Consider the following 26,434-nt stretch of genomic DNA (forward strand, 5'->3'; position numbering starts at 1 on the left):
TGTTTTCTGGGTGCTTATCATTTTTCTTCTGTTCTGGAGATTTAATATATTTTTTCATACTGCTTGATGGCGTGGATTTGTGCCTCCGCATAGGGATAGAGTTTAGTCACTGCTTCCACTTGTTGCGACTGGTGTGTGGGGGGCGGGGGCTGCAGCTGTTTAGACTACACCAACCAGGAACCTTGTCAGCTGTTACTGACTGGACCTGGAGCCCTCCTCGTAGTCACAATGCTCCTGTGGGGTCCCTTGTCAGTTGTGGGGGCAGTCGCAAGGGGGCCTCAGGCTGCTAATGCCTACTGTTGCAGCCCACTTAGACGTGCTCCCTCCTTGTGGTCTGCAGCAGTGTTGTGGGCTTTCCCAGCAGCCAGGAGCAGGATCACCTATAATCGCCGCTTTGTCCCTAACGGAGCCCACAAGATCACACTTGTCCACTATAGGTCCCAGCAGAGCTATGGGTATCTTCTGCAGTCTGTCGTTAGCTCACCTAGCTGTGCTACTTTTGCCCCAGGGTCTTCCCGCCTTGCGATTGCCAGTCAGGACCTCTCCACTAGTGCTGTGCAGAGGCTTTCGCTGAGGCTGCTGTAGGAACCTGGAGATCCCCCCTGGGCTACGCAGCCGTTTCACTGGAGCTCCACTCTGCCCCACGCCACTCTCACGGGATCTCTGGGTCCCTTGCCTCGTCTGGGACACGGCCAGAGTCCATGGGCCTGGCAGTGGCTTGTAAGCTGCTGCCTTGCAGGGAATTCTGCTCTAGGGAGCTTACTGGTGTTCCAAATGCTGGGCGGGGCCTCCCTGCCAATGGCGAGCAGAGGCACTCCCTGCTGGGGGGGTTCGGGACCCTGGAGCGTCCCCCCGGGCCTCAGAGCTGGGTGTTGGAGCTCCACCCAGTCCCCAAGCACGTCCACAGGAAGTCTGGGCGCCCCCTGCACTGACCCGTGCACCAGAGACTGTGGGCCCAGCAGCAGCTTGCGGCCTGGTGCTGTGCTGGGGAATCCGCCTGCCAGGAGTTTCCCTTTGTTCTGGATTCTGGGCGGGGCCTCCCTGCTGATGAGTGTGGGACCCTGCGGATTCCCCCTGGGCTTAGGTGTAATCACGGGGTCTTGAGTAGGGCTGTTGTCACCTGTTTCCACCATTGCTCCTCTGGTGAGTGCACACTCCCGCCCTTGGTGTGTGGCGATGCTATGGAGGAGTCCGCTGGAAGAGAGCCTCCTACAGGAACTAGGCTGTCCAGGGGTCAGGGGTCGGGGGTCAGAGAGTTTTCACCTATTTCCACCTCCTCCCAGGGGGAAGTCCATGCGCCTTCCAATGTATAGTAGTACAAGACTCTTAGGCATTTTGAGATGCTATCTGGATATCCTTTGTTAATCGGTGAATGTCCAATTAGTTGTAGATTCAACGGGGGAGAGGCAAAGAAGACCACTCACGCCACCATCTTGGTCCTGCCTATTACCACCCTCTTATTGCAATTGTCCTCTTAATTGGGTTGGTACCCAGTGTAGCTGGTTGCTAGGGTCACGGGCATACAGTTGTGATAGGCCTGAGGCCAACAAGGCTGATGTCAGTTCTCTTAGGAGTGCAGCTGAGTAGGGCTAGCCCTTGGCATGGAGGCACTCACTTGTTTCAGGCTTTGGAAGGTGGGGCTGATCCTTTTTATGGCTATTTGTGAAACACAAGTCTTCTGCCACTGATAAGCCTCACACCCTCTGGACCACATACACTGTCAGCACAGTCCTGGTCCATGCACACTTCTCAACCCCCTGAAGCGTACCCCACTGCCACACTGCAGAGGACCCCACCTCTGCCCCAATGCCCCCCACAGTTCACCAGGTCCTCACACAAGCCCTGCCCCACAGAGGCAGACACCTTTGCCTGCCTGTAGAGGATCAAGGCATTCAGTCAATGCAGGCTGAAAAGTAGCCTGAGGGCTTGCTGTTATGTGGGGCCAGTCCCTAGGGCGGGTTGCCTGCCCTGGCTGAACTGGATTAAATCTGTGCTCTAGGGGGTGTGGCAGACCCCTGGGCTAACAGCCCAAGGGAGGCACCTCACTGGCCCCCACCTGTGTCCATATCAGCAGGCCTGGACCAGCTCAGAACAATGGCCCCCACCAATGTCTCAGTCTCCAGAGAGGATCTTCCTCTCACCAAGATGTTCCCAGAGCCCACCAGGTGAGTCTCATTTCACCAAAGGACAGTCAGCCTTCTCTCTGGTGATTTTAGGTTGCTGCAATGAATGAGTTTGTGCATGGGCCCTTTAAAACCTGGATCTTTTCGGCTTTCGTCTGATAGCTTTTCTGGAGTGTCCTTGCTGCAGTTAATAGCCAGCAAAGTCAGACAGTAAGACCCCCCTCTCAGTTGGGCTGAGTCTGAAGGATGGTTATAGCACTATTGCCCCTGCTCTGGACCTCAATTCTCCAGGGAGGGCTGCGTACCTTAGGTTGGCTCCCGCCTGGCCAGCTGAGAAGCTCTGCTGCTCCCAAAGGTGGCTTTTTTCCTCTCTGGCCGGAGTTACTGCCTCTTCTGCTTTCGTCAGGACTGTCCCTTGTTGTGGGGGTTCTTTTTATCCAGTTTTCAGTTTTCAATCCAGGGTGATTCTTCCTAAAATTGTTGTAACCTGGTTGTGTTTGTGGGAGGAGGCGAGTTCAGCGTTTGCTCACAGCGCCATCTTGATGAGAACCCCTATGTCTGCTTGTTTTTGCTATTTGTTTTCTAAATGTTGTATGACATTTTTGTTCTTCAATTCATCTGTTACTGGTTTTTGTGTTACACAGACATTTCCTAATATACCATTTTAATTCCCTTTTTGTTTGTTTTACTATACATTTTTTAGTTATATTCTTAGTGGTTTCCCTGAGGATTACCATTACCATTTTAACTTATAGCAGTCTAGTTCAGAGTAATACCAATTTAATTTCAATAGTATACGAAAACTTTCCTCCTATATAGCCCCATTTTTCTCCTCTTTTATGTAGTTATTGCTTCAAATTATATCTTTAAACATTGTGTGCCTGTAACTTAGATTTATAATTATTGCATTATGGAATTGTGTTTTACATGATGAGAAATCACCTGCTAATCCACTTGAGAATCCCATGTGATGAGTTGCTTTTTTCTTGATGCTTTCAAGATTCTCTGTTTGTCTTTTCACAGTTTGACTGTAATGTGTCTAGGTATGGATCTCTGAATTTATCCTACTTGGCATTGGGCTTCTTGGATGTAGAGATTAATGTTTTTTGCCAAATTTGAGAAGTTTTTGGCCGTTATATCTTCAGATATTCTTTCCACCCCTGTTTCTCTTCTTCTGGAACTTCCATTATGTGCGTGTTTATTTGATGACATCCCACAAGTTTCTGAGACTCTGTTCAGTTTTATTTTCTGTTTCTCAGACTGGATAACCTCAATTGACCCATCTTCAAGTTTGCTAATTTTTCCTTCTGCCAATTTATATCTATGGTTGAGTCCCTCTAGTGAATTTTTTATTTTAATTATTGTGTTTTTCAATTCCAAAACTTGTATTTAGTTCTTTTTTATAATTTCTCTCTCTTTATTGATATTCTCTATTTCATGAGATATTTGCTCTCATACTTTCCTTTAGTTCTTTAGACATGACTGCTTTTGAGTTCTTTGTGCGTACCTATATAAGCTGGGTTAAGGTCTGTCTGGTAAGCCCAGTGTTTCAGATTCCTCAAAAGATAGGTTCTGTTGACTGCTTCCCCTCCTCCCCCCGAATGTGGGCCAGGCTTTTCTTTGTGTGTCTTGTATTTTTGGTTGAAAACTAGATGTTTTAGGTAATAATTTGGCAGTTACAGAACTTAGATTCCTCCCACCCCGAGTTCATTTTTATTATTCCTCTTTGTTTGTTTAGTGCTCTCCTGAACTAAATCTGTAAAGTTTGATTTGTTTGTTATGTGTGGCCACCAAAGTCTCTGCTTGGTTCACTTAATTATCAATTAATGATTGAACAGAGGTTTCCTTAAATGCCTGGAACCAATAAGTCTCCCACCCTTGCAGAGTGATTCTTGTAAATGCAAGTCAGATCATGTCACTCCTCTGTTGAGAAGGAAAAAGTAAAGTCTTGCAATGGTCTACAAGACCCTACATGATCTAGCCTCCACTCTCTCCTTCGTTTCCTTTGTTCAAGCCATACTGGGTTGGTCTTTTTCCTGATCCCCGAATACACCAAGCAATTCTGACCTCAAGGCCTTTGCAGTTGCCAGATATTCTCATGGTTCATTCCCTTCTCTCCTCCAGGTCTGTATTCAGTTGTCACCTCAACATGGGCTTCCCTGTCCACCCCTCCTCCCCTTCCTCTGTATTCTCCATCACCTTCACTGCTGTATTTTCCTCATAGCTCCTATCACTAGCTGTCATACTGTATCCTACCTTTCCTTTGTTTGTTTATTGTTCCCCTTTCTGAAATGTTAGCTCTTTAAAGGTAGAGATTCTTTTTTGTTTTGTTCATTACAGTGAAGAGAAAAATGCTTGACAATAACTATTTGTTGAATAAATGAATGACGATCTTTGGCAATCTATTCATATTTAAGAATGAGGCACTAAAATGCCGATTGGAACTTTCTATGTGGTGGTCTTGTCTACTGGTAGTTTTCATGTTGACTCTTTAGCTAATGACTGTTGGAGGATTCCCAAATATCAACACCCGGAGGTCTGTCTTTAGGGATCTTCAATTTTCGACAGAGAAGAATCCCCCAGTTTCTTCCTGGGAATGTTGGGGATTTAGGCTGGCAGGAGTGGAAGCACAGCAACATTTGCTTGGCTTTTGGCTTTCTGGAAGCTGAAAAGGAGCTGAGGGTCGCACAGTTTGATGTGTAGACGGCCATTTAATTGTGCTAATTTCAGCCCCACAGCTCAAGTCACCTGTTCCATATAGCCACTCATGTGGAGCAGCTTTTCTTCACTTTATCCAGAGAATTATCCTCTGGTCTAAGGAGGGGTGGGAATTTAGGTATTCATCGTTTCCCCTATTCAGACCCATCTTCCCAGATACATGGAGCCTTGAAGCGCTGGGTGTCAAGGACTGTAAGAGAAGAATCTCCTCTCCTTTCTCTCTGTTATTTACCTCCGGTAGCACCCAGCATTTACCACGTTAAATCCCTTAACTACTGTATTTTCTCCTTTTGTTCTTTTTGTCCTTGAAGCTTAATATCTTTTTATATTGATTTACTGTCATTTTAACTAGGCTTGGGAGGGAGAGGAGATAAAAATATATAGTTAATGTGCCATTATTAACTGAAAGCTCTCTACGGTTCTTAATATCAGTGTTGATTTTGTGTTTAAATGTTGGCTTGGAGTGTTCTGTCTGCCTCTAAGCGTTGAGTAGAGGAACTCTATTTTATGCTTATTTATACTCGCACGACCTCGCATAGATTAACTATTGAGTTGATTGACTGATAGTGAAACAATTACATAAGCAGTATCAGTATTATTTTTTACTTGGCCTTATTTTCTTATTTCATTTCAGTACCTAAACTACTTTTCAAAACTAAATCAAAATTGAAATCATGGCAGATAGTAATTTTTCTCCTTTTTAAAATAAATCTTTTTAAATGTTGAAATTAAATTGCTTCTTTGCTAATCTGATTTTTAGGAATGAGAGAACAAAGCACTACAAGTAGAGTACCTTTAAATGACTCATAATTTCTCACGCAAAGGCATATAAACTTGGGTATGCAATTAGGCGGCTCATTATGTTGCAAATGCAATTACATGCTTAAATGCATGGCCACTCCCTCAGCTCACCCAGCTGTCCTCTTGTCTTAGGCTTATGATCAGTTATTATTAAGCTCCAGCTGTCAGAATTTGAAAGTACATGCTGGCGCTAGTGGTGTCTTTGAACCAGTAATGGAGGAAAAGTTTGAAAAGGAAAATTTCCTTTGAGTTTATGTATTGCGGAGTTGGTCTTCTTGAGTAGCAAAATCCTGTTCTTCTCCTGGAGATGCAGACTATGCAGTTAGAAAAATTATCATTAAGGTTAATAGTGGTCAACTATATTTACAGTATAGTATACCTCTGTCGTCTCTGGTCTGCAATTCTGAAATCCAGAAAGCCCTGGAAGTTGTTTTATAGCTCTTTGGTGGCAAAACCTGACGTGCTTCATTAGGACTCAAACCTGACATGTAATGATGAGGCCTTTTCTGGTCTTTATTTATCCCAAATTACTGGTGTGAATATGTATTTTGCTGGAGAGATATTAATGTGTTTGATTATGGACCACTGACCCAATCCCACTGAAGATTTTATGTGATAGTACAGTATACGTACAGTATTATCTTTTTAAAATGCAAAAATTTTGAGTTTCAAACCCTTTTTAGTCCCAGTAGTTTCTGATAAAGAGTTACGGCCTTATAGTAAGAGTAATAGCTTTCTGGTTAGTTGGACTAATATAGGGGATAAACCCCCTACCTCTTGGAGTGTGGATTGCCGTTGCTATTATTACTTTTGCTATTCTTCTTCTTGTTTTTATTATTGCTTTCGTTCCAGAACTGATATTTATATCTACTTTTAGAATGTCCTGAAAACAGTTCTCTAACAAAATAATTAGATAATTTACGTGGTTATTAGGTGGTAAAATTATTTTATATTCAAACCCTCCATTGTTGATTGTCAGTAAGTGTAGTTTTTATCTGGTCAGTGGTGTCATTATAATATAAATAATGTTTAAATTGGGTTTCTAGGATTACAGTAGTATCAGGTCACTAAAAGATAAAACTGAAAATTCTTCTAACCAAGCATCTTTTCTATAATTAATAATGAGTAAAATATATATTAATTTCATGTAGTATTAAATTCTATTTCGTATGACAATTAAATTTTACTGAATATAAAATCATGACCTCTTTAGAGTTTTTCAAGGCCTAGTTCAATTGTCTCCTTCAGAACTATCTTGTTCTTCTGCCTCAGTAGATAAAGGGCTCTCCAGAATCATTTTAAAATTTCTGTGGCAGTAGTCACATTGTGTTGTTCTTGATTGTTTTCCAGACTTTGTTTTACTTATATTTGACAGCACTTAGCTCTTGGTAAATGCTCAATTCACCTTCTGAATGAATGAATGAAGTTGAGGAAAGTAAGTATCCTCTAGTCCTTCCACACAGGTACTGCTGTATGTGAAAAGAACTCTTTTCCCATTGGGTTTCAATAAATATGTGATGAATGAAAATTGAATTAAAATCTACCTCCTTACATTAAATGGGTCTAGTTTTATTCTCTGAACTTAAAAAATATACTTAAGTTCTTTTTCCATGTATGATGTTATACTCTCATATTGTCATCATTCTCTTTCCAGTTATCATTCAAAATATGTCCTACTTCACACTATATGCTGCAGTGCATTTTGAAAATTTTGTAAAAGAATAGTTTAAAAAGTCAACTGCATGTCCTTGGATATATAGTCGTGCGTTCCTTAACAACAGGGATACATTCTGACGAATACTTTGCGAGGCGATTTCGTCCTTGTACAGACAACATAGAGGGTATTGAAAGGGAACAAAATTTGCCACCCCAAAATGTGTCTCTTTAACATGAGGATTATTTTAGGCTGATTTTTTGTTTGTTTGTTTGTTTGCTTGCTTGAGGAAGATTAGCCCTCAGCTAACATCTGTGCCACTCTTCCTCTATTTTGTGTGTGGGTTGCTGCCGCAGCATGGCTGCCAATGAGTGGTGTAGGTCTGTGCCTGGGATCCGAACCCAGGCCGCCGAAGTGGAGCACACCACACTTAAGCACCAGGCCATGGGGCTAGCCCCAAGGCTGATTATTTTTAAGAAACAAAAGACTCAGAAAGTTTTTCCTGTTACCTCTGCCTTAACGCCTGAAAGAATTCAGATAAAAAAAATCTGTCTCAAGAAGTGAGCCATCACCTTAGTGTAACATGAACTAGGCGATAGACGGGGAGGAGCCCAACAAACAAACCCTGTTTGCTGGGCTTCCCTCTGTGTTCTTCTGTTTCTCTGGCCAAACACTTGTTTTCCAAATGTTTGCTTGTTTTTACCTACCTACCTGTGAATTGCCTTCCTTCCCTTTGAGCTCCCTGACTCTTCCCACTCCCAACATCTTTTGTCTTTAGCTGAGGATGGTGTTTAAGGTGACAGCGTTCTCCATTTTGGCGAGTTACTCCATTTTCCTGGGTTTCTCCCATGTATACGTGTTATTAAACTTTTTTTTGTTTTTCTGCTATTAATCTGTCTCATGTCAATTTAATTCTTAGCTTAGCCAGAGGAACCTAGAGGGGTAGAAGAAAATTTCTTCCTCTCCTTCAGTCCTTACACAAAGCTAGATGGTATAGCGTACCACACACCTAGGCTATAGTACTAGTCTTATGGGGCCACTATTATATATGCTGCCTGTTGTTGACTGACATGTCGTTATGTGGCTCATGACTGTATTACATACTTCTAGGGTGTTCTAATGTAATTATATATCAGTTAAAGTTTCCTGTACATAAGCCCATTTTGGTTCAAAGTTATTTGTTGTCCATTGATACAGTTCTAGCAAATGGAGTAATTAAGAATTTTCTGGGGCCGGCCTGGTCGTGCAACGGCTAAGTGTGCACTTTCCCCTTCAGCAGCCTGGGGTTCACCGGTTCGGATCCCAGGTGCGAACATGGCACCGCTTGGCAAGCCATGCTGTGGTAGGTGTCCAGCATATAAAGAAAAGGAAGATGGGCACGGCTGTTAGCTCAGGGCCAGTCTTCCTCAGCAAAAAGAGGAGGATTGGCAGCAGATGTTAGCTCAGAGCTAATCTTCCTCAAAAAAAAAAAGAATTTTCTTAGTTTTGCTGAAGTTTTTTAAATTGTTTTTTTGAATTGTCAGTTAAAAACTTAAGATAATTTCAAATTTAATTGCTGTTCTATGTTATCAGTTATTTTCTTTCATATTAATAGTAGGAAAATAATGAAATTATTTTGTCATACTGAGTAACATTATAAGTAATGGAAAAAATGGTGGCGTTTATCTGAATTAGTACAGTTTGGTTCTTTGTCTCTAATAATATTAATAATACTTTATTGTTGTTATTTTAGTCACCCTTGCTCTGTTAAAACCATCCATCCAGTAATCCTCAATCCTTATTTCTGCCTAAACACGGCTTTAGGGTGTTGCACAGTGGTTTTTCAAAAGTGAGGTGGGGGAAGGAGCATCCTTCTCTGTCAACTCCCTAAGAATTTTAATATTCATCCTCTTTCCTCCCCACTTAGTCATTTTTGTCTATTACCAGAATATATGAGAATTTTGAGTTTTAAAGTTAGTCATTATATATTAACATCTTAAAGGCAGATTGTAATGATAGAGGCAGATGATCTTGAGCACGTGGCATGTATTTTCATGTACTTTAAAATTGCTTCTTCTGCCCAAATGGGTTAGAGCGAGCAGATACTTGGCTGCATTTGAGTCGAGGCCTTCCCTTTATGTTGATGAAGATTCTTTCCTGTTTTGGAGGACCAGGTATTTCCGTTTAGATGGTTGATAGGATTGTCAATGAAGTTGCTGAGGGATCTGTGGTAGCCCTTTATAGCAGTTTGATGAACCAGTTTCCAGTTCTCTACTCTTACTGACCTGTGACTTCAGGAAATTCTTCTAAATGAAAAGTGGAAGGTCATTAACAGATAATAGAAGTTTGAAATAAAACAGTCTTCACCAATTTTCTGAAACATACAAAACTCTTAAGGTGTATAAAAATGTAGAAAAACAAACAGTACTCAGTTTTGACTGAAATATAGAATATAGCAGTATAATGACAATGTAGAAACCTAGAAACTTTGGATGTGGTAATAACTGTACACTGGTGATTCAAAAGGATGTTTTCTTTAAGTTGTAAAGCCTGAAATTTAGGAAGTAAATTAATATATTTTTAAGGATTAGTTGCAGATATAACATTTTATAAATGAAAACAGCAAGGAATTTTTACACAGTTAATACTGTGGTCATTATAGGTACTTCAGAGAGTTGTGCACGCAGTTGAGCCCTCCTTACTGGTTAAGCCAACTACTGTTTTTGCAACTTAATGGTAGACCTTTGAGGAGAGCGATAATGTAGATAAAACCTTCAGTTTAATGCCACCAGTTAGGTCAGTAATTTCAACTTTGTTATGGTTGTTCTGATTTTTTATTTCTCTGAAAAGGAACTAGGGAAACGTGATTAATAAAATCAACCTGCTAGATTTTAATTTTGTTTTTGATGGAACTATTTCCTCCTGTAAAATTTAATGGCCATGAATTTGATTGTAGAGGTTATTTACCATAACTGATGTGTCCCCTGAGAGGCAATTTAAAACAATTCCATTAGAATCTAGATGACTAATGAAAAAGAATGTTGTAGAACATTATTAAAAAAGATGTGAAAGTAAATTCAGATCTGTTCTGATATTTTTATATTCCTACCCTCCACCCCCCCCCAAAAAAAAGTCAGTAAACACAATATAATCTTTTCATTGTCTTTGAAGCCCATGTTTCTGACTGATTTAAGGTTTAAAGGTGAAACTGCGTTATTCTGAGGCCCTTTGGTAACCAATGCCCCCCCTTGCATGGGAGGCAAAACAGACCTGACTTTCACCAAAAACGTGTTCTTATATCCAGTAGTTTTATGGTGAGGTATTTGAGTGTTTTTATCTGAATAAGGAAATTAGACAGTTTTAGAAATACTTTTGCCAAACAGGACCCTGTAAGTCTTAGTACCTTGTGCACATGAAATTTATGAATGCATTCATATGTTCTATATGAATAGATTTATTTACTAAATATTTATTGAACAAATACTACCTGACAGGCCATGTTCTAGGTAACAGAAATTCAACTTTAGAACAGAGGAGGTTCTTACCCCCCCAAGAGGACAGTATCTTGGATCTTATATTTTAGAAAAGTGCCAATAGTGTACTTTCTTGCTGTCTACAAGGAGAGAAGATTGCTGTCTTAGGTCGTACAGCAGTGTATGGTAGAGCTTTGCATTTGCAGATTGATAACTGATGGGAAGCAGATACGCCTGTAGTTGCGAGTGCCTAAACACTCACTCTCAGAAGGTCCCCTGTGATTTTCTCTAGCTTGCTCATGTGTGTTCATTCCAACCTGGAGTCCTTTCACATAGACTTTTTCAGTGTCCCACCCTGCCCTGTTTTCTCCAGCCCTGATCAGTTTCCCCATGGACTCAGTGCGGTCTCAGTTCATTGCCTTACATGACGTGAGTGTGTGTGGGTGCACATGCCTTTCTGTTCCAGCTGGATTTTAAATTGCATCAGGGAGATCACAGTCAATGACTGTGTTTTACACAGTGCTTTGTATGGAATAATGTTTAGTATATTTGTTGACTTCAAGCTACTGTCCTAAAATTGCTTAAAATCATAGCAGTTTCTTTAAAAAGTTTTTTACATTGAGTTTTTTAAGAATACCTTATATTTCTTAAGGATTTGTCTTTAATGGTTATAGTCAAACCACTTAGTGTATCAAAACCTTTACATCTGTTTTTAAAAATTGTATAGATTATGCTAACATGAAACTTCTTGATAGGACTCCTTTTATGCTCATTAAGAGTTGTTTTTTAGTCTTTGGGTGGTGAACATGATATAATCTGCACAGGAATCGAAATATAATGATATACACCTGAAATTTATATAATGTTATAAACCAGTGTTACTGCCATAAAAAAAAAAAGAGTTGTTTTTCACGTTCATGAGCCCCATAGCCTTTGTGTGGGTGAGGAGAGTCACCCTTTCTAATCAGGCAAAGTAATATAACTAAATTGATATGGTTGTCTCTAACATTTACTTCTTTTTTTTTTTTTTTTGATTGTATAGGATATTAGGTGTCGTTTTTCTTTGTTATAGCTCTCTTCCTCCTACCTTCCTTTCTCCAAAAAGTTAAGCTAGATTTAATTTCCATTATGATTTTTGTTTTTTTCCTATTTATAATTGATTGCTGTCGGAGTACGCAGGCACGTAGTCATTGGAAGTTCCGTTTTGTCAGAGCCCAGGGCTCTCTTCGGAAAGCCGCCACGTTGAGAGAAGATTTCAATGGCGTAGCTTCCCCCCCTCCCCCACCCCTCGAGCGGGCCTTATTTCCTCTGGGATAAACTTTGACCTCAGTGGGTGAGGCATCGAGCTGGGTCAGATTTGTATCAACAACAAGAAGTAAAAAGCAGCCACAGTATTTTATGGAAGTAGTTGGATTACAAAGTGAAGTATTGATATTTCATTAATTGGTTATAAATTCTCTTCAGTCTTTTGTTCCTCAACCTTTCATTGGGACTAACTTGTGGGTCCTAGTGACCCATTTTAGGTTAAGTCTGAAGAATTCTATTACAGAATTTTAAATTTTAATGAGTTAATGAATTAAATGAAGCGGACCATACAAGATCAAATATAAGTATCAAATAATTAGTTGAAAACCCTTGAAAGAAGGTAGTTCTTATTTTAGACATCTGTTTGTCCTCAGTGGCAAACTTAAAAAATCTTTCATACCAAATATGCTTTTGTAGATTCTAGTACTGTTTTGAATGAAAGAGGTGATAAATAAATGGATGGATGGATATTATAAGTGCCTGAATTATTTATTTGTGTTTTGGTAGTTCTAATCTAAGAGTATTCATGAATATCTTTGTATCCCAGACTAAGAGATTTTTCCCTCATGAGCCTACGTTCTTCCTACTTTGTTTATTCTCTTCCATTATCTACTTGTTGATTATGCATATTGCAGTTGTTTTTCAAGACTTCTAATAGAAACAAAGATTGAAAAATTGTATTTAAGAAAATGAGATTGTGGACTAACTCTTAGTTGGCATGGTGAGAATGCTGGCATGGTGAGAATGCATGTTTGCTAACCTTTTCATCAACCTGGCAGGTCTTGGGTCCTGCTCCCAGGTGGTGTTCCTTCTTAGACAACTTGACAGAAGAATTAGAAGAGAATCCAGAAAGCACAGTTTATGATGATTACAAATTTGTCACCAAGAAAGACCTTGAAAATTTAGGTAAAAAAATTATGATAAAATGTTTATAAAATTATTTTATTTCTACTTTTTTTTTTTGAGTTTCAAACATTAGAAGTGATGGAGTCGTATTCATCTGATTTTCCAATCTTCTGTTTCTGCCAAGTCAGATACTAAACATATTATACGTACTATATATTGTCAAGTTTGTAATCTCTGCTTAGAGAAAGGTTCAGATAAATTCAACCTACTGAAGCTTTTTTTCCTGTCTTAAATGCAGAATAATTTTTTCTTAGCACACTAGCTATGAATAGAAAAAATATCTGTCAAGAAAAGCAGTAAATCTTTTTTCAAATACTATTTTAGTGTAACAAGATTTTGAAAATATCTCAGAGCCTGCAAGTAAATGATTTCCGGCTCTCTTTTAGATTTGCTTATAAAAGAGTCCATTCAAAACGTGGAAACCATAGATTGAATCCTCAAATATGTAGAACCTTCATAGTTACTTTACGCTTAAAGTTTGCAATCCTAGAAATGCCTCTTAATAATTGCTGACACCTGCATGGGGCTTACCATGTGCCAGGCAATGTTCTGAGTGTTTTACATACAACTCGTTTAATCCTCACAACTCTACGGAGTGGATACTGTTATGATGTATTTTATAGATAAGGAAACTGAGGCATAGAAGGATTAAAGTCACTTGCCAAAGGCTTCAGTGGGAGTAAGTGTGAGGGCTGGGATTTAAGCTAGAGTTCTATCTGTGGCTGAGGTTAAGAGCCACGCTAACCCCTCGGAAGAGCCTGTTTATCACTAGTTGTAGGATAGAGAGAGTAGAGTTTGCTAATCTTGTTCTATTGTTGGGAAAAGGCTATATAACAAATTATTGAGAGTAGAAAAAACTTTGAGGACTCATTCTCCACAAGTCTAGGCCACTCAGTTGATCTTGGAACAAATAGATATACAACAGAAAATAGAATCATGTAATAAATAGATTGAGAGGTTCCTAAACTGTATTTTAAGCTATGTTTCATACCATAGTTAGTTCAGACAGCATTTATTGTCTGAAGTTAGCACCACAATAATTCTTTAAATTTTAATGTGTTTAAAAAAGAAGAGAGTTGTCTTCAGCCTTTTAAAAAATGACTTATGAATGAAATAGGGTGAAATAGGATCGTCCTACTGAAGTGCCTTCTTAAGTATTTCCAACATAATTTTTACAATATGCTTGTGTCATACTTGGTACATTCTTCAATTGGAGAAAAAAAGTCACTGATATTTTGTAGATTTTTTTTTTTGTGAGGAAGGTTGGCCCCGTGCAGACGTCTATTGCCAGTCTTCCTCTTTTTGCTTGAGGAAGATTGTTGCTGAGTGAGGAAGATTGTCACTGAGCTAACATCTCTGCCAATCTTCCTCTATTTTGTGTGGGATGCTGCCACAGCATGGCTTGATGAACTATGCTGGGTCCATGCCTAGGATCTGAACCCTTGAACCCTGGGCCACCGAAGCAGAGTGCACGGAACTTATCTGCTATGCCACCAGGCCGGCCCCTGTAGTTTTATTAATCTAATAGATTCTAGAAAAGTATTTTTCTGACAAGTTGTATAATTATTTTACAAGATTATCCTGAATTTAATTTTGCCTTTTGATGTTCTGTAACGTATACTATTTTGGACACCTGCATAATTTTGCGTAATACTTAATTTCCAGGTCTGGATGGATGTTTATTTCTAAAATTTGGAAATCAGGGTAAAGTTTTCCTTAGAAACACAATCATTTAGTATTATATCAGCTAAAGCTGCTCTTCATGTGGGTATATCACATGTTGTCTTATTTTGAAGATAAATATCCTCATAACATTTCTCTGTGTAAATATTTGCAATTAATAAATAATTTCTATAACATAGGCAGAGTGTCCTTATGTGACCACCAGCACCACTAATTCTAAATATAATCTACTAAAACCAGGAAAGCCTATGAAAGATATTGTTCAGGGAATGGTTCTCAAACACTGATGGTCAGTGAACTTTTCATTGATCCATGGTGAAGCATGGATGTGTTAATGTGCTGATGTCTGTTTACATATGTTAATAGAAATTTGTCAGCTCTTCTTTCTTGGGAAAGAACATACCCTTTCTACATTCACGTTGTGACAGTGTTCATTGTTTTGGGAAATCATGAGATAGAACAGTGTTCCTCACCTGTCACCACCACTGTTCTACTTGGCAGTACCAAAGTTGGCGACTGACTTTTGATCCCAATATTATTTTTTAAGTTGAACTCATTCATGGTCCAAAAATCTGAAAACTGCCAGTATAAGGAACCCTTCTGTAGCAGTCTGTCTGAGTTCATAAAGACTTTTTCATCATTTTTACATTTAGTATTAGGTTTAAAATAAGTAAGGATAATATTGCTTAAAGTGGATTAAAGTTTTTTTCATAGTTATTGAAGATTAGTAATTCTGACCCTTACATTTTTACTCAGACGTGAAATCTTATTAAATAATAATCTAAGAGGGGCTGGCCCTGTGGCCGAGTGGTTAGGTTCGTGTGCTCCGCTGCTGGCGGGCGACCCAGTGTTTCGTTGGTTCGAATCCTGGGCACGGACATGACACTGCTCATCAAACCACGCTGAGGCAGTGTCCCACATGCCACAACTAGAAGGACCCACAATGAAGAATATACAACTATGTACCGGGGGGCTTTGGGGAGAAAAAGGAAAAAAATAAAAATCTTTAAAAAAAAAAAATAATAATAATCTGAGAAAAACTTCAGTTTTAATCAGGATTTCATAAGGGCCTGCCTTCTTCTGATTAACTTTCCCCAGGGCTCACACATCTCATTGGATCACCTTTTCTCCGGGCATACATGCATGGATTTTTCATGGATATAAGACTCTATCACAAGGTAAATACAAAACTACACTTATTTTAGGTGATTAATGAGCCATTTCTTCTCTACTTACTTGGATTTTCATAAAACGTAGTTATAGTTTGTAAGAGATCTGCCTATTCTTTGGCATAGTTTGTCATAGTCTATATGAAACATGCTGTTAACTATGATTCTTTTTTTCTACTTTGAAAAGGTGAAGTTGATGGTAAATCCATTTGCTTATGAAGAATATAGAAAAGATAAGATCCGACAGAAGATAGAAGAAACACGTGCACAGAGAGTCCAATTAAAGGTAAATATTGTACATACTTACCATTAAGTTTACTAGAGAAAAGTACTTAATCTTCATTTTGTGTATTATTCCAAAGAAGTCTGCTATCCATTTCGTTTTTTTTCCGTCCTTAGTTATGTATACGTCTTTTACTAATATTTTTGGTATATTTTGTTTGTCATGAGGGTGAGTACTCTTTGCACTGTTATCATTTTGGACTCTGTGGTAATGGTATTGTGGGAAGTAATGCCAAGCGGACTGGTGTCGTCAGCCTGGCTAAGAAACTCTGATGGCGTTTTCAAATGGGTTTGCCATGTCTGCAGTATTGGGGCTTTGCTAATCCCCATCCTTACTGACATTGGCAGGATCTTAGGATAGCTGCTTGGGTCATAGGAAATGGTCATTAGACTATGTCAGGGTCCAGACAGGAATCAGACCACACTAGTTATATTAATAGAGAGAATTTAACATAAAGAATTGTTAAGCGGGTATTAGAGAACTGAAAAGGCCAACAGTAAGGTATTGATAAGAGAAGCAGTGGCTGCAGGAAGCAGCTACCACTCCAGGGCGGGGCAACAGGGAAGAGGCAGGCCCTGAGGAGCTGGGTCCAGACCCCCTAGGAGTGTTGGAAAACCACGAACTGGAACCCCCCACTCAACTGGAACCACCTGTTGTTGCCAGGGCAAAGAATTGCTGATGTGTGATGCCAACCCAACAGCAAACAGACAGGGAAGAGCAAGTCCCCCCACCCCCACCCTGCCCCCTTTTAGTCTCTAGCAACCCCTCTTGATTAAAGTTAACCAAAAACGATGCAATAATTTCTAACCGAACATTAGTTTTAAAAATTTAAATAAATAAATATATCTGTGTATGCACATGTACACACACTTTTTCAGTACAAAAGACTAATGACTGTTTTTTCCTTTTTCCAGATTATTCCTTAAGTTTTTAAGAGTGATGAATGTGCCTGTGCGTTGGCAAGGGACACTAGGATATGGTATCCTTTTATCCCAGATTTTTGCATTATTTGTCAGTTATATTTTACTTACTGTGAGACATAAAGGACTAAGTGGAAAAGGACAATAAGTGGCCTATAGCTTTATCCTGAGAGTTGTCAGATTCACATCTAGAATTCCCCTTAGAAATTTACCATTTCAGAAGCAGGAAATAGTGCGGTTAGCATTATTAGTCGCATTATAGGAGTTCCTGCAACTCCAGCCAGAGGCTGCAATACTGGGCCTGGTGGCCTCCCCTTATTTAGGGGCCTAGACTCTCTGAGGCTGACCTCAGCCGAATAGCGCGTCTCCCAGCTCGCTTCTCAGTGCACTGGGAAGAGTCAGATGAGGTTGCTGTTTTTGTACTCCGTGGCCCACCTGATAACATCATCTGTGTCCACATTCTTTCCTACTCTGGGGATAATGAAATTTTAAAAATAAGAATTGGATATCTTCTGTTTGTGAAGTTATACTCCTTATAGAACTACTAACCTTTAAAGCTAAAATGTAGGTATTTTAGTACAGTTTTTTTTGTTTTTCCTGTACCAGAAATTGCCAAAAGTTAACAAAGAGCTGGCGCTTAAATTAATTGAGGAAGAGGAGGAGAAGCAAAAATCTACATGGAAGAAGAAAGTTAAGGTAAGACTTTGTAAGGCAGAGAAAATACTGATAAATTGTTTCTACATTTTCGTCATCATAGTTTGTGTTTTTATTTTTCTTTAAAACAAATTTTGGTTTTTTATTCTGCTTATAAGATAGTATATGCTTAGTGTGGGAAGTTTGTAAAATAGGAAGGAATTTAAAGAAGAAAGTCACCTATATAATTCTCCCCAGAGAAAGGCATCGTTAATATTTTAGTGAATTTCCTCCCTGTCTTATTTCCCTTAAAATTATAAACTATAACAGCAAGATAATGTATAAAATATCCTGGTTCTATAAAGTAAGTAGTTTCCCATTTTATTGAAAATTCTTTGTAAATATTTTTGAGAGCTGCATTTTCTATTTTATGGATGTATTATAATTTACTTAATCCTCTTATTGTTAAATGACTGTTTATTGGGTTTTTTTATACTAACTAGGTTTGTTTATAATTCCAGAAGTAACCAATTTTTATTTAGATGTGGCAGTATGGGGAGTGTACACACTCACATCTAACTGCTGCCCACCTTCCTTTACTAATGTGAAGATCAACAAAAAGGACTCATAAAATAAATAAGGGTTAGGGCTTCATTTAGCTGATATTGTCAAGACAGGAGAAGAGTTTCCTAATTTTCCCAGCCATGTGAAGACTTCCTCATTCCTGCCCAGTGCTGTTGTCTGATCTGCTTAGATCAGGCAGGCAGATAAGCAAGCTTGGTCATTCACAAGGGGAGTTGTAAATTGTAAATTGTAATCTCTCCTGAGAGCCTGCCGGACCTGACTCTGAGTAAATGACCTAACCTTGTGACTTTAGGCCAGCTGTGTTGAGCTCTCAGGAGGGTTTTGTTTGCTTGTTTATTGTTTCTCTTTTCTCTCTCTGGTTTTTAACCAGGTGAGTGAACTTTTTTTTTAGGGAGCTCGTCGTGTGTTTTTTTGTTCCACTCTCTCCAGCAGTGCCAAGGGACTGCAACTAAAGGTTCTTATTTCTGAGCCCCTTGCTCACTAGTCGTGTCTTTGTGGTGACCCTCACCTTCACTGGGCCATAGTTTTTTCTTCTATAACATGCAAGGACAGGACCAGAGAGGGGCGTTCTTGCTGCTGTGAATTCTAACTGGATTCGCACTCACTGTGCCTTCTGTTATCCTCTGCTTCCTGATCCTTTCTGCAGCCTCTCATCCTGGTCTATTACATTCTTTTAATATATTATTTAAATCTTAATTTTTGGAAGCCTTCCTTAGTAAATAGATGGATGGCTTTTATGTTTCCATTTTCATTACATGAATAATAAACCAATGATGAAACAATTACTTAAACTTATTATATTAATTTACATCTGTGTGCTATGGCTATGCACCTTCCTAGTTTACATCAGTGTGTTAAATGTGTATGTATATCTTAAAGTGTTTAAAAAGTGCTTCCTGCAATGTCGACTTTCTCCTCAGAATATGTTCACATTGATCTTGTTAGCCCAGCCTGAGGATGAGTAGGGAGGTAACTTTTCAACTTCATAATGTCATTTTACAAGCTAAAAGGACGTGATCTTTGGATGTATGTGCCCTAAAGCTTCAGTAGGAAGAGAGTGGAACTAATTTAGGCTGCAGATATGTGTTCCTATCTATGTTTCATACTCATGAGTCCTTATCATTACATTTAATGTTCTAGTGGGTAGGACACGAGTTAATATTTAATTCTGATACCTTGTGCAGCATGGTGTACACAGTTCAGGAGCCTTTTTACAAAACCCTGATGATTATAAACATTTGGGAAAAGTCTCCTTTCCTCACCAGCCACCCTTTGTTTCACAGGCTTTTGTTGAGGTTGGGGCAGCCAGAGACTTATAACACAGGCAATCCACTGTGCACAGAGGTGCAGGATGGTGAAAATGACCATGTGAGCTGAAAACCTGTGAAGTGGTCTTAATAGTAAATGGGGAAAATCGCGATTGCTCTGTGCCTTTAAAATTTTTTCTCAAAGCAATAGGGTCATTCTGTAAAGATTCATCAGGCTATTACTGTTTCTCTGCGAGTGCAGAGGAAGAACCTTGGAAATTCTTCTCTTCTTTCATCAAACAGCAGTTTCTCCCCAGTTGTTGAAAGCTCGAAAGTGCCAACTTTATGGCCATGTCACCTGATAAAATTCTGCTGGAAAATAGTATTTGGAAAATATGTCCCTAATTTGCCTTTTGGTGGCTTGCTGACCCAAATCAGATCATATTATCAGAGCTCAGTTTCTTTCCAGAAATTCTAAAATATAGTCTTATAAAACTGAGGCTGTTATAGACAAAGCTTGTATGATTTATTGTTTAACAGTTTTATCTAATTAAAATGAAGACCTTAAAAAAATTCATGAATTAAGGAAAGAATCCTTCATTGTAATTGTAAAGGATACATGAAAGAATTAAATCCATCAGCAATTTATTAGTCTTGTCTTTGAAATCAGCTCTTTAAACTCTGAAGAGCTTTTTAATAGCTCTGATAACTCCTGATTACAAAGTCAATATCATGCGGTTATGTTCTGCTTTGACTCCAACTGAAATTTCATGGAGGCAGACAGTGAAGCATATTCCCAAATACTGCGACCACTGATAACATAATTAAGTCTAATAAGATGTTTGCCATTCAGTTGAACCTACAATAGGAAATGACCCACCGCATAATGTCAGTAAGCATCATGTGGACTTTATCCAAATTTAGAAATTTGATGGTATTCATTTATTCTTTAAACAAATATGTATTGAGCTCCAAGTGTTCACAGGCACCTTTGAGAGCCAGGCACCAGTGACCTATTTGATTTGTAAGGGTTTGAGTTTTGGTTAGAGACGTTTTGCTTACAAATGTCATTTCCTGCCTGTTAGCCTTTTCTGCCGATTTTTGCTATTGCCTTAAAGTCTTGTATGAAAGTACTTGTCTTGGATTCAGCTCAGTCAGATATTGTCATGCATGACATCTCTATGCTAAGTGTATTCTGTGGCCTGGAGACCAGGGAAGAGGTGATTTAACAGCCTCAGGAATTATTCAATATCATTAAGAGTTTATATTAAAATAATAATTCATCTCTCTAGCAAAAAGATAGAATCATGCATAGACACTCTGCATTGGGTAAGATCAGTTTTAACATCCAAAATATTACTTTTTTTCAACTTTTTTAGTACCAGTTAAAATTTGTTTTTATTATGTTTGTACACACGTGGTTTTAAAGATTCAGTGTTTCTCTGAGGTCTGTTAGGAACACTGGCTGTCCTCTGTCCTCTTGCCGCCTGCCCTTTTCTCCTCCTGCCCCTATTTTTGCTTCACTTGAGACAAACACTTTTGCCTTTTCAGCTGATTATTTTAGTGCAAAACTCTGCCCATAGGGTTACTTCTTGACTTTTAAGGTTAGGCATTGTCTTTTGATAACCTTCCCTCCCAATAAAATCACATTGGAATTTGGGGTAAGTCAATATTGAGCACTTAGATTGTAATGACTGTGCAAATGCTCTTTGTGTTGGAGTCGGAGTCACATCATGGTCTCTGGTTACATTTCCTGCATAATCTTCGTCTTCCCTGGACTTAACGATTGACTTTTTTGTCCGCTTTCTATATGGTTATCACTAACTCTCAGTTCTTTGCCACTTGTCTAAATCTCATCTCAAGATGTTTATGTGAAGATCAGTTGTTACATTAATTTTACTTTCTGAGGAAGAAGTCTCTTCTACGTCTTTCTGCCCTGCTTCATTCTGGTCTGGTCGCCTTCACATCTTGGTCCACAGCATTCATCTTAGGGATTCACTCTACCTCACCACCATATTGGATACAGAATTATAAGAACCTTCAGTTTTCTGAAGGAATATTATTTCCAACCCAGAGAAGCAGTCAATCACAGTAAGGGTATAGTGAAGAGATTTTTTTTTTATTTATTTATTTTTAAAGATTGGCACCTGACCTAACATCTGTTGCCAATCTTTTTTTTTCTTCTTCTCCCCAAAGCCCCCTAGTACATAGTTGTATATTCTAGTTGTAGGTCCTTCAGGTTCTGCTAAGTGGGATGCCTCAGCATGGCCTGATGAATGGTGCTAGGTCCATGCCCAGGATCCGAACCAGTGAAACCCTAGGCCGCCAAAGTGGAGCAGGCGAACTTAACCACTCGGCCACGGAGCTGGCCCCTGAAGAGGTTTTTAAACATTCAAGTTCTCAACAACAATAACAAATGACCCTTATGTGGGGCCGGCCCAGTGGCGTAGGGGTTAAATTTGCATGTTCCGCTTTGGCAGCCCAGGGTTTGCTGGTTTGGATCCTGGGTGCAGACATGGCACCACTTGGCAAGCCATGCTGTGGTAGGCGTCCCACATATAAAGTAAAGGAAGGTGGGCACGGATGTTAGCTCAGAGCTAATCTTCCTCAAAAAGAAAAAAAGAAAGAAATGACCCTTACATGCTCTTTTTCTTCCAGAAATTCCTTAGGGTTTGCTCTTCCAAATAAGAGAGTAGGTCAAGAAAGAGGGTGAGTTCAAAGACGTCTCCCACAGATGGCTCTGCCTCATTGGGGCCACCTTCCATCCAGAAATTCAGCCCACACTGCTGGCCACTTGGTGGGCTCTTTCAACCCAGAAACTTAGGTTCTTCAGTGCTGGGAAATTTTCTAGAAAAAATTTTTTAAATAGTTTTTCCCTGCTGTGATCCTTGGTCTTCTATTCATATTTAAGAGTGAAGGATTTAAAAGGCTGAATGGAAACTCTGAGGTGGAGACAGGGCCCATCAGTCACTGTGCTGACCTGGCCAAACTGTGTATTTGGAGAAGAATCAGTATCTTCTCGGTCTTTCTCTGGGCTGGTCAGATCCCACTGCGTTCCTGTGTCTGAGAACTAGAGTCAAGTGAACTTGGGGCGCTGGGCCCAGGAGGCATTGCAGCCCCGACATGCGAACCTTCATTGCATCCCCTGGCACCAGGTGCTTCCTTTGCCCTCACGTACTGCTGCCCCGGCCCAACAGCTGCCCCTCCAGAGAAGCCTCCAGATGGAGAGGGCAGGTGCAAGGCCTTCCTTCTTGCTTCCAAAATCTCATTGCTCCTGTTTCCTTTCCTATCCTTCTCATCCCTAAGGAGTGTCTTTTTAAATCCCCATTTCTATTGTTTTAGTGGGGTTTTAGCAGAGATTAAAGGAGAGGCCTGTGTTCAAACCACCATCTTTACTCAGAAGTCTACATCAACTTAATTTCATAGATATTACAGCATTGAAAGAATTAATTTGTTTTAAATACCACGCATTCCTCATATATGTTACTGTGTCGGGACAAAATATTAATAATAAGCACCCTACTCAGATCTACAAATATGTCTTTGAGATAGAACTTAGGTATGAACAGTACTTCAAGATGTTTTCCAAATTTGAATAAGTGTTTAGCATATGTACACGTGTATTTATAGGGTAGATCACTAGCCAGACACTTGTAAACTACTGTAGAACATCACTAACTACATCTTCTCCTCCTCTTTTTTTTTTTTTAAGACAGCTGTGGAAACAATTAGACTAGGAAAAATCTCTGGGGGAAATATTTTTACAGCTGGATCAGAAGAGTTTTTGTTTTATAAATTGTTCATCCAAAGCATACTTGTCTTTAGGCAATGCAATTTATTATTTTAAATTAAGAAAAAAAACTTGAGTACTAGCAACATACTCTTTTTTAACATTTTCCTCTGTTATTTATTAAATATGATTATTTAATAAATACAGTAAGATGAAAAGGAAAAAATTTCCCTTGGGTTTTCTTTATTTATTTTTACTTGGAAATGTGTAATAGGTAAATAGCTATTCATTTGAAAATGTTTGGATCTTTGGCACTATCACCTCTCCTATATTTACAAAGAGCTCCAAATTTACAGTTTAGCCCTCTCCTCTCACCTGAGGCCCAGTGCCTTGTTCCAGGACACCTAAAGGTGTCCGTCGGTATGCAGATAACATTCTTGTACCATAGACTTCACCAGCCTTAAATGGAACATAATTTCTTTTTCTTTGTTAATTTTTCTCATTTACTGGATTTTTTTTGACTTAATTTTTTTATAGTAGTTTTTAGGTTCACAGCAAAATTGAGCAGAAAGTACAGAGATTTTCCATGTACCCCCAGCCCCCGTACACTCACAGCCTCCCCACCATCAACATCTCCCCCCAGAAGGTACACTTGTTATAATTGATGAACCCACATTGACACATCATAATCACCCAAAGTCCGTAGTTTACATTAGGCTTTTCTCTTGGTGTTGTTCATTCTGTGAGTTTGGACACATGTGTAATGATGTGTGTCACCATTAGAGTGTCACACAGACCGTTTACCTGCCCTAAAGATCTCTGTGCTGTGCCGGTTTACCCCTCCCTCCTCACCCCTGCCAAGCACTGACCTTGGTACTGTTGCCATTGTTTTGCCTTTTCCAGAAGGTCATATAGTTGGGATCATACATATGCAGCCTTTTCACACTGGCTTCTTTCATGTAGGAATATACATTTAAGTTCCTCTGTGTCTTTTCATGGCTTCATAGCTCATTTCTTTTTAGTGCCAAATAATACTCCATTGTCTGAATGTACCACAGTTTAATTATCCGTTCACCTACTAAAGGACATCTTGGTTTCTTGGAACATAATTTCTTGCCCTTTACTCCACCCTATGCCTCTTTTTCTGATGATCTCCAATGATGGATCCTGACTCATGCTATCACCAGCTTTCTAGTCATTTAAGCTAGACACTTGAGAGAAATTTCCGACCCTGTTTTTCACTCTTAACCTTCCCCCATCTCCTCCATAGCTGTGTCTACCAATTCTAACTTAGAAGTGCATCTCATGATAATCCTCTCCTGAAGAACTCGTATTTGCACCTTTAGATTCCCATTGCCCTGATTCAGGCCCTGGCTCTTCTCCCAGTTTTCTCAAGTGGTTTCTTAGTCTTCCTCATGACTCTGGTTTCTCTCTAAGCAGTCCGTCATATACCATGCTGCTGAGGACCATTGGCATCTGAGATTCTTTTTTTTTTTAAAGATTTTATTTTTTTTCCTTTTTCTCCCCAAAGCCCCCCAGTACATAGTTGTGTATTTCTCATTGTGGGTTCTTCTAGTTGTGGCATGTGGGATGCTGCCTCAGCGTGGTTTGATGAGCAGTGCCATGTCCGCGCCCAGGATTCAAACCAACGAAACACTGGGACACTTGCAGCGGAGCGCGCGAACTTAACCACTGGGCCATGGGGCCAGCCCCCGGCATCTGAGATTCTTGAAGCACACTTCTGGCATTTGTTTCCTCCTCATCCTCTTCTTCCCTAGTAGTCCCCTCACCTGCTGAGTAAAGGTCATGGTATTTCAAATCCTTTATAACCTGACCTGATCAAAAAGTGCTTTTTCAAATTTCGCCATTGTTCTTGCATCATCAGACTATTCACCACTCCTCAGTGAGCTGGAAATGCTCTTTAGATTTCTATCTGTTGAAACCTACTCTTCTTTCAAGCCTCCTCCAGATGGCACATCCCCTATGAGCCCTTCTGAGATGTCTCTTGTTGGGACTGCGTTTCAGCTCTCTGCTCCTGGACCTCTTTCAGCTGGTTAGCGTCCTTCATAAGGCCTGTAGCGTACAGCTGGTTTTTGCTTTCTTATTAGATTGTGAGTGAGCACCTTCAGATCAGGAACTAGATCTTATCTGTCTTTTTTCTTTTTTGAACCTAAATCTGTCTCAGAAATGATATTTAATCAGGGAAGACTTGTTCAATATATCTCAAGTATATATTCAGTATATCATAGAATTTTAAGTAGGATTTATCAGATTTTAGGTCCATAGAGTAGGTAATAAACAGGCCACGTTCCTTAATGTCTCACGATTTACCGCATTTTCATGTAGCTCTGTTACACGAGTACAGTATTCAGAACTCAGCTGCTTACAACCTTGTTTACTCTAAATAATGGAGAAACAGTCAGTAAAACAAAGTCCGTTCCGTACAGCTGGAGTCCAACACAAACAGGTTAGCTTTTCCAGCCTGTGTTCGGGCTGTTTACTCTGTTTTACAAACCATTTTAATTAGGTTGATTTATCTGGTTTCCAAGGCCATAGCAGGGAAGGAACAATAGGAGAGCCCTGAGCGTGTAAGATTGTCATCTGTTTACGTGAACACATCAGTTTACAGTACATTCTAGAAAACTTTCTGTTCAAAACTGGTACAAACAAAAAAGGAATTTAGTATCACTCCTGAGCTGTCCAAATGAGTCTGAATAACAAAGTTGTATTTTGTCAAAATGACAAAGTTTTAACAGTGTATCCTTTGAGAACAATTAAATGGCCTAGAGAAAAAAATTTATGAGACTATCTATAAGGGATGGAAACATCCCTTATCTTTCCAATAACTCACTTGAGTCAGCAAGCTTACCCACAAGTCCCACCGTGTTAATTCTCGACTTGTCAATGTATACTTCCTCTCTCAGTTTTGGAATATGAAGTTGAAAGACTCGCTAATTTTAATTCAGTATAGTAACTATGCTTAAAAAGCCATGTTTCAAAAACATACGTTTCTTTGAAAAGTCTTTTTGCGTTAAAATGTTAATTGAAGAAAATTCTTTCTAATGTATTAAGCATAGACTTAGCCAAAAAGGCACATTCTTAGCTCATTATGTGTAATGTCCAAGCAATACATATCGTCTGTGAAAAAGATTAGTAGAATTTGTTTTGTGGGTAGAAGATAAGTCCCTGGGCAATTAGAAAATTCTGGAAACTAGTTCTAAAGAA

At 39.5% G+C, this 26,434-nt stretch overlaps 1 protein-coding gene across 1 annotated transcript in view; it reads left to right on the forward strand.

The window, feature by feature from the left end:
* NOL10 (nucleolar protein 10) overlaps positions 1–26,434 on the forward strand; it is a 107,621-nt gene that overhangs the window by 63,012 nt on the left and 18,175 nt on the right. Inside the window, exons 14-17 of the mRNA XM_046662595.1 lie at positions 12,833–12,959; positions 15,741–15,820; positions 15,999–16,097; positions 17,621–17,710. Coding sequence (XP_046518551.1) covers positions 12,833–12,959; positions 15,741–15,820; positions 15,999–16,097; positions 17,621–17,710 — 396 coding nt within the window. The remainder of the gene's footprint in view (positions 1–12,832; positions 12,960–15,740; positions 15,821–15,998; positions 16,098–17,620; positions 17,711–26,434) is intronic.

Source organism: Equus quagga, chromosome 5 (assembly GCF_021613505.1).
Source record: "Equus quagga isolate Etosha38 chromosome 5, UCLA_HA_Equagga_1.0, whole genome shotgun sequence".
Taxonomy (NCBI): Eukaryota; Metazoa; Chordata; class Mammalia; order Perissodactyla; family Equidae; genus Equus; species Equus quagga.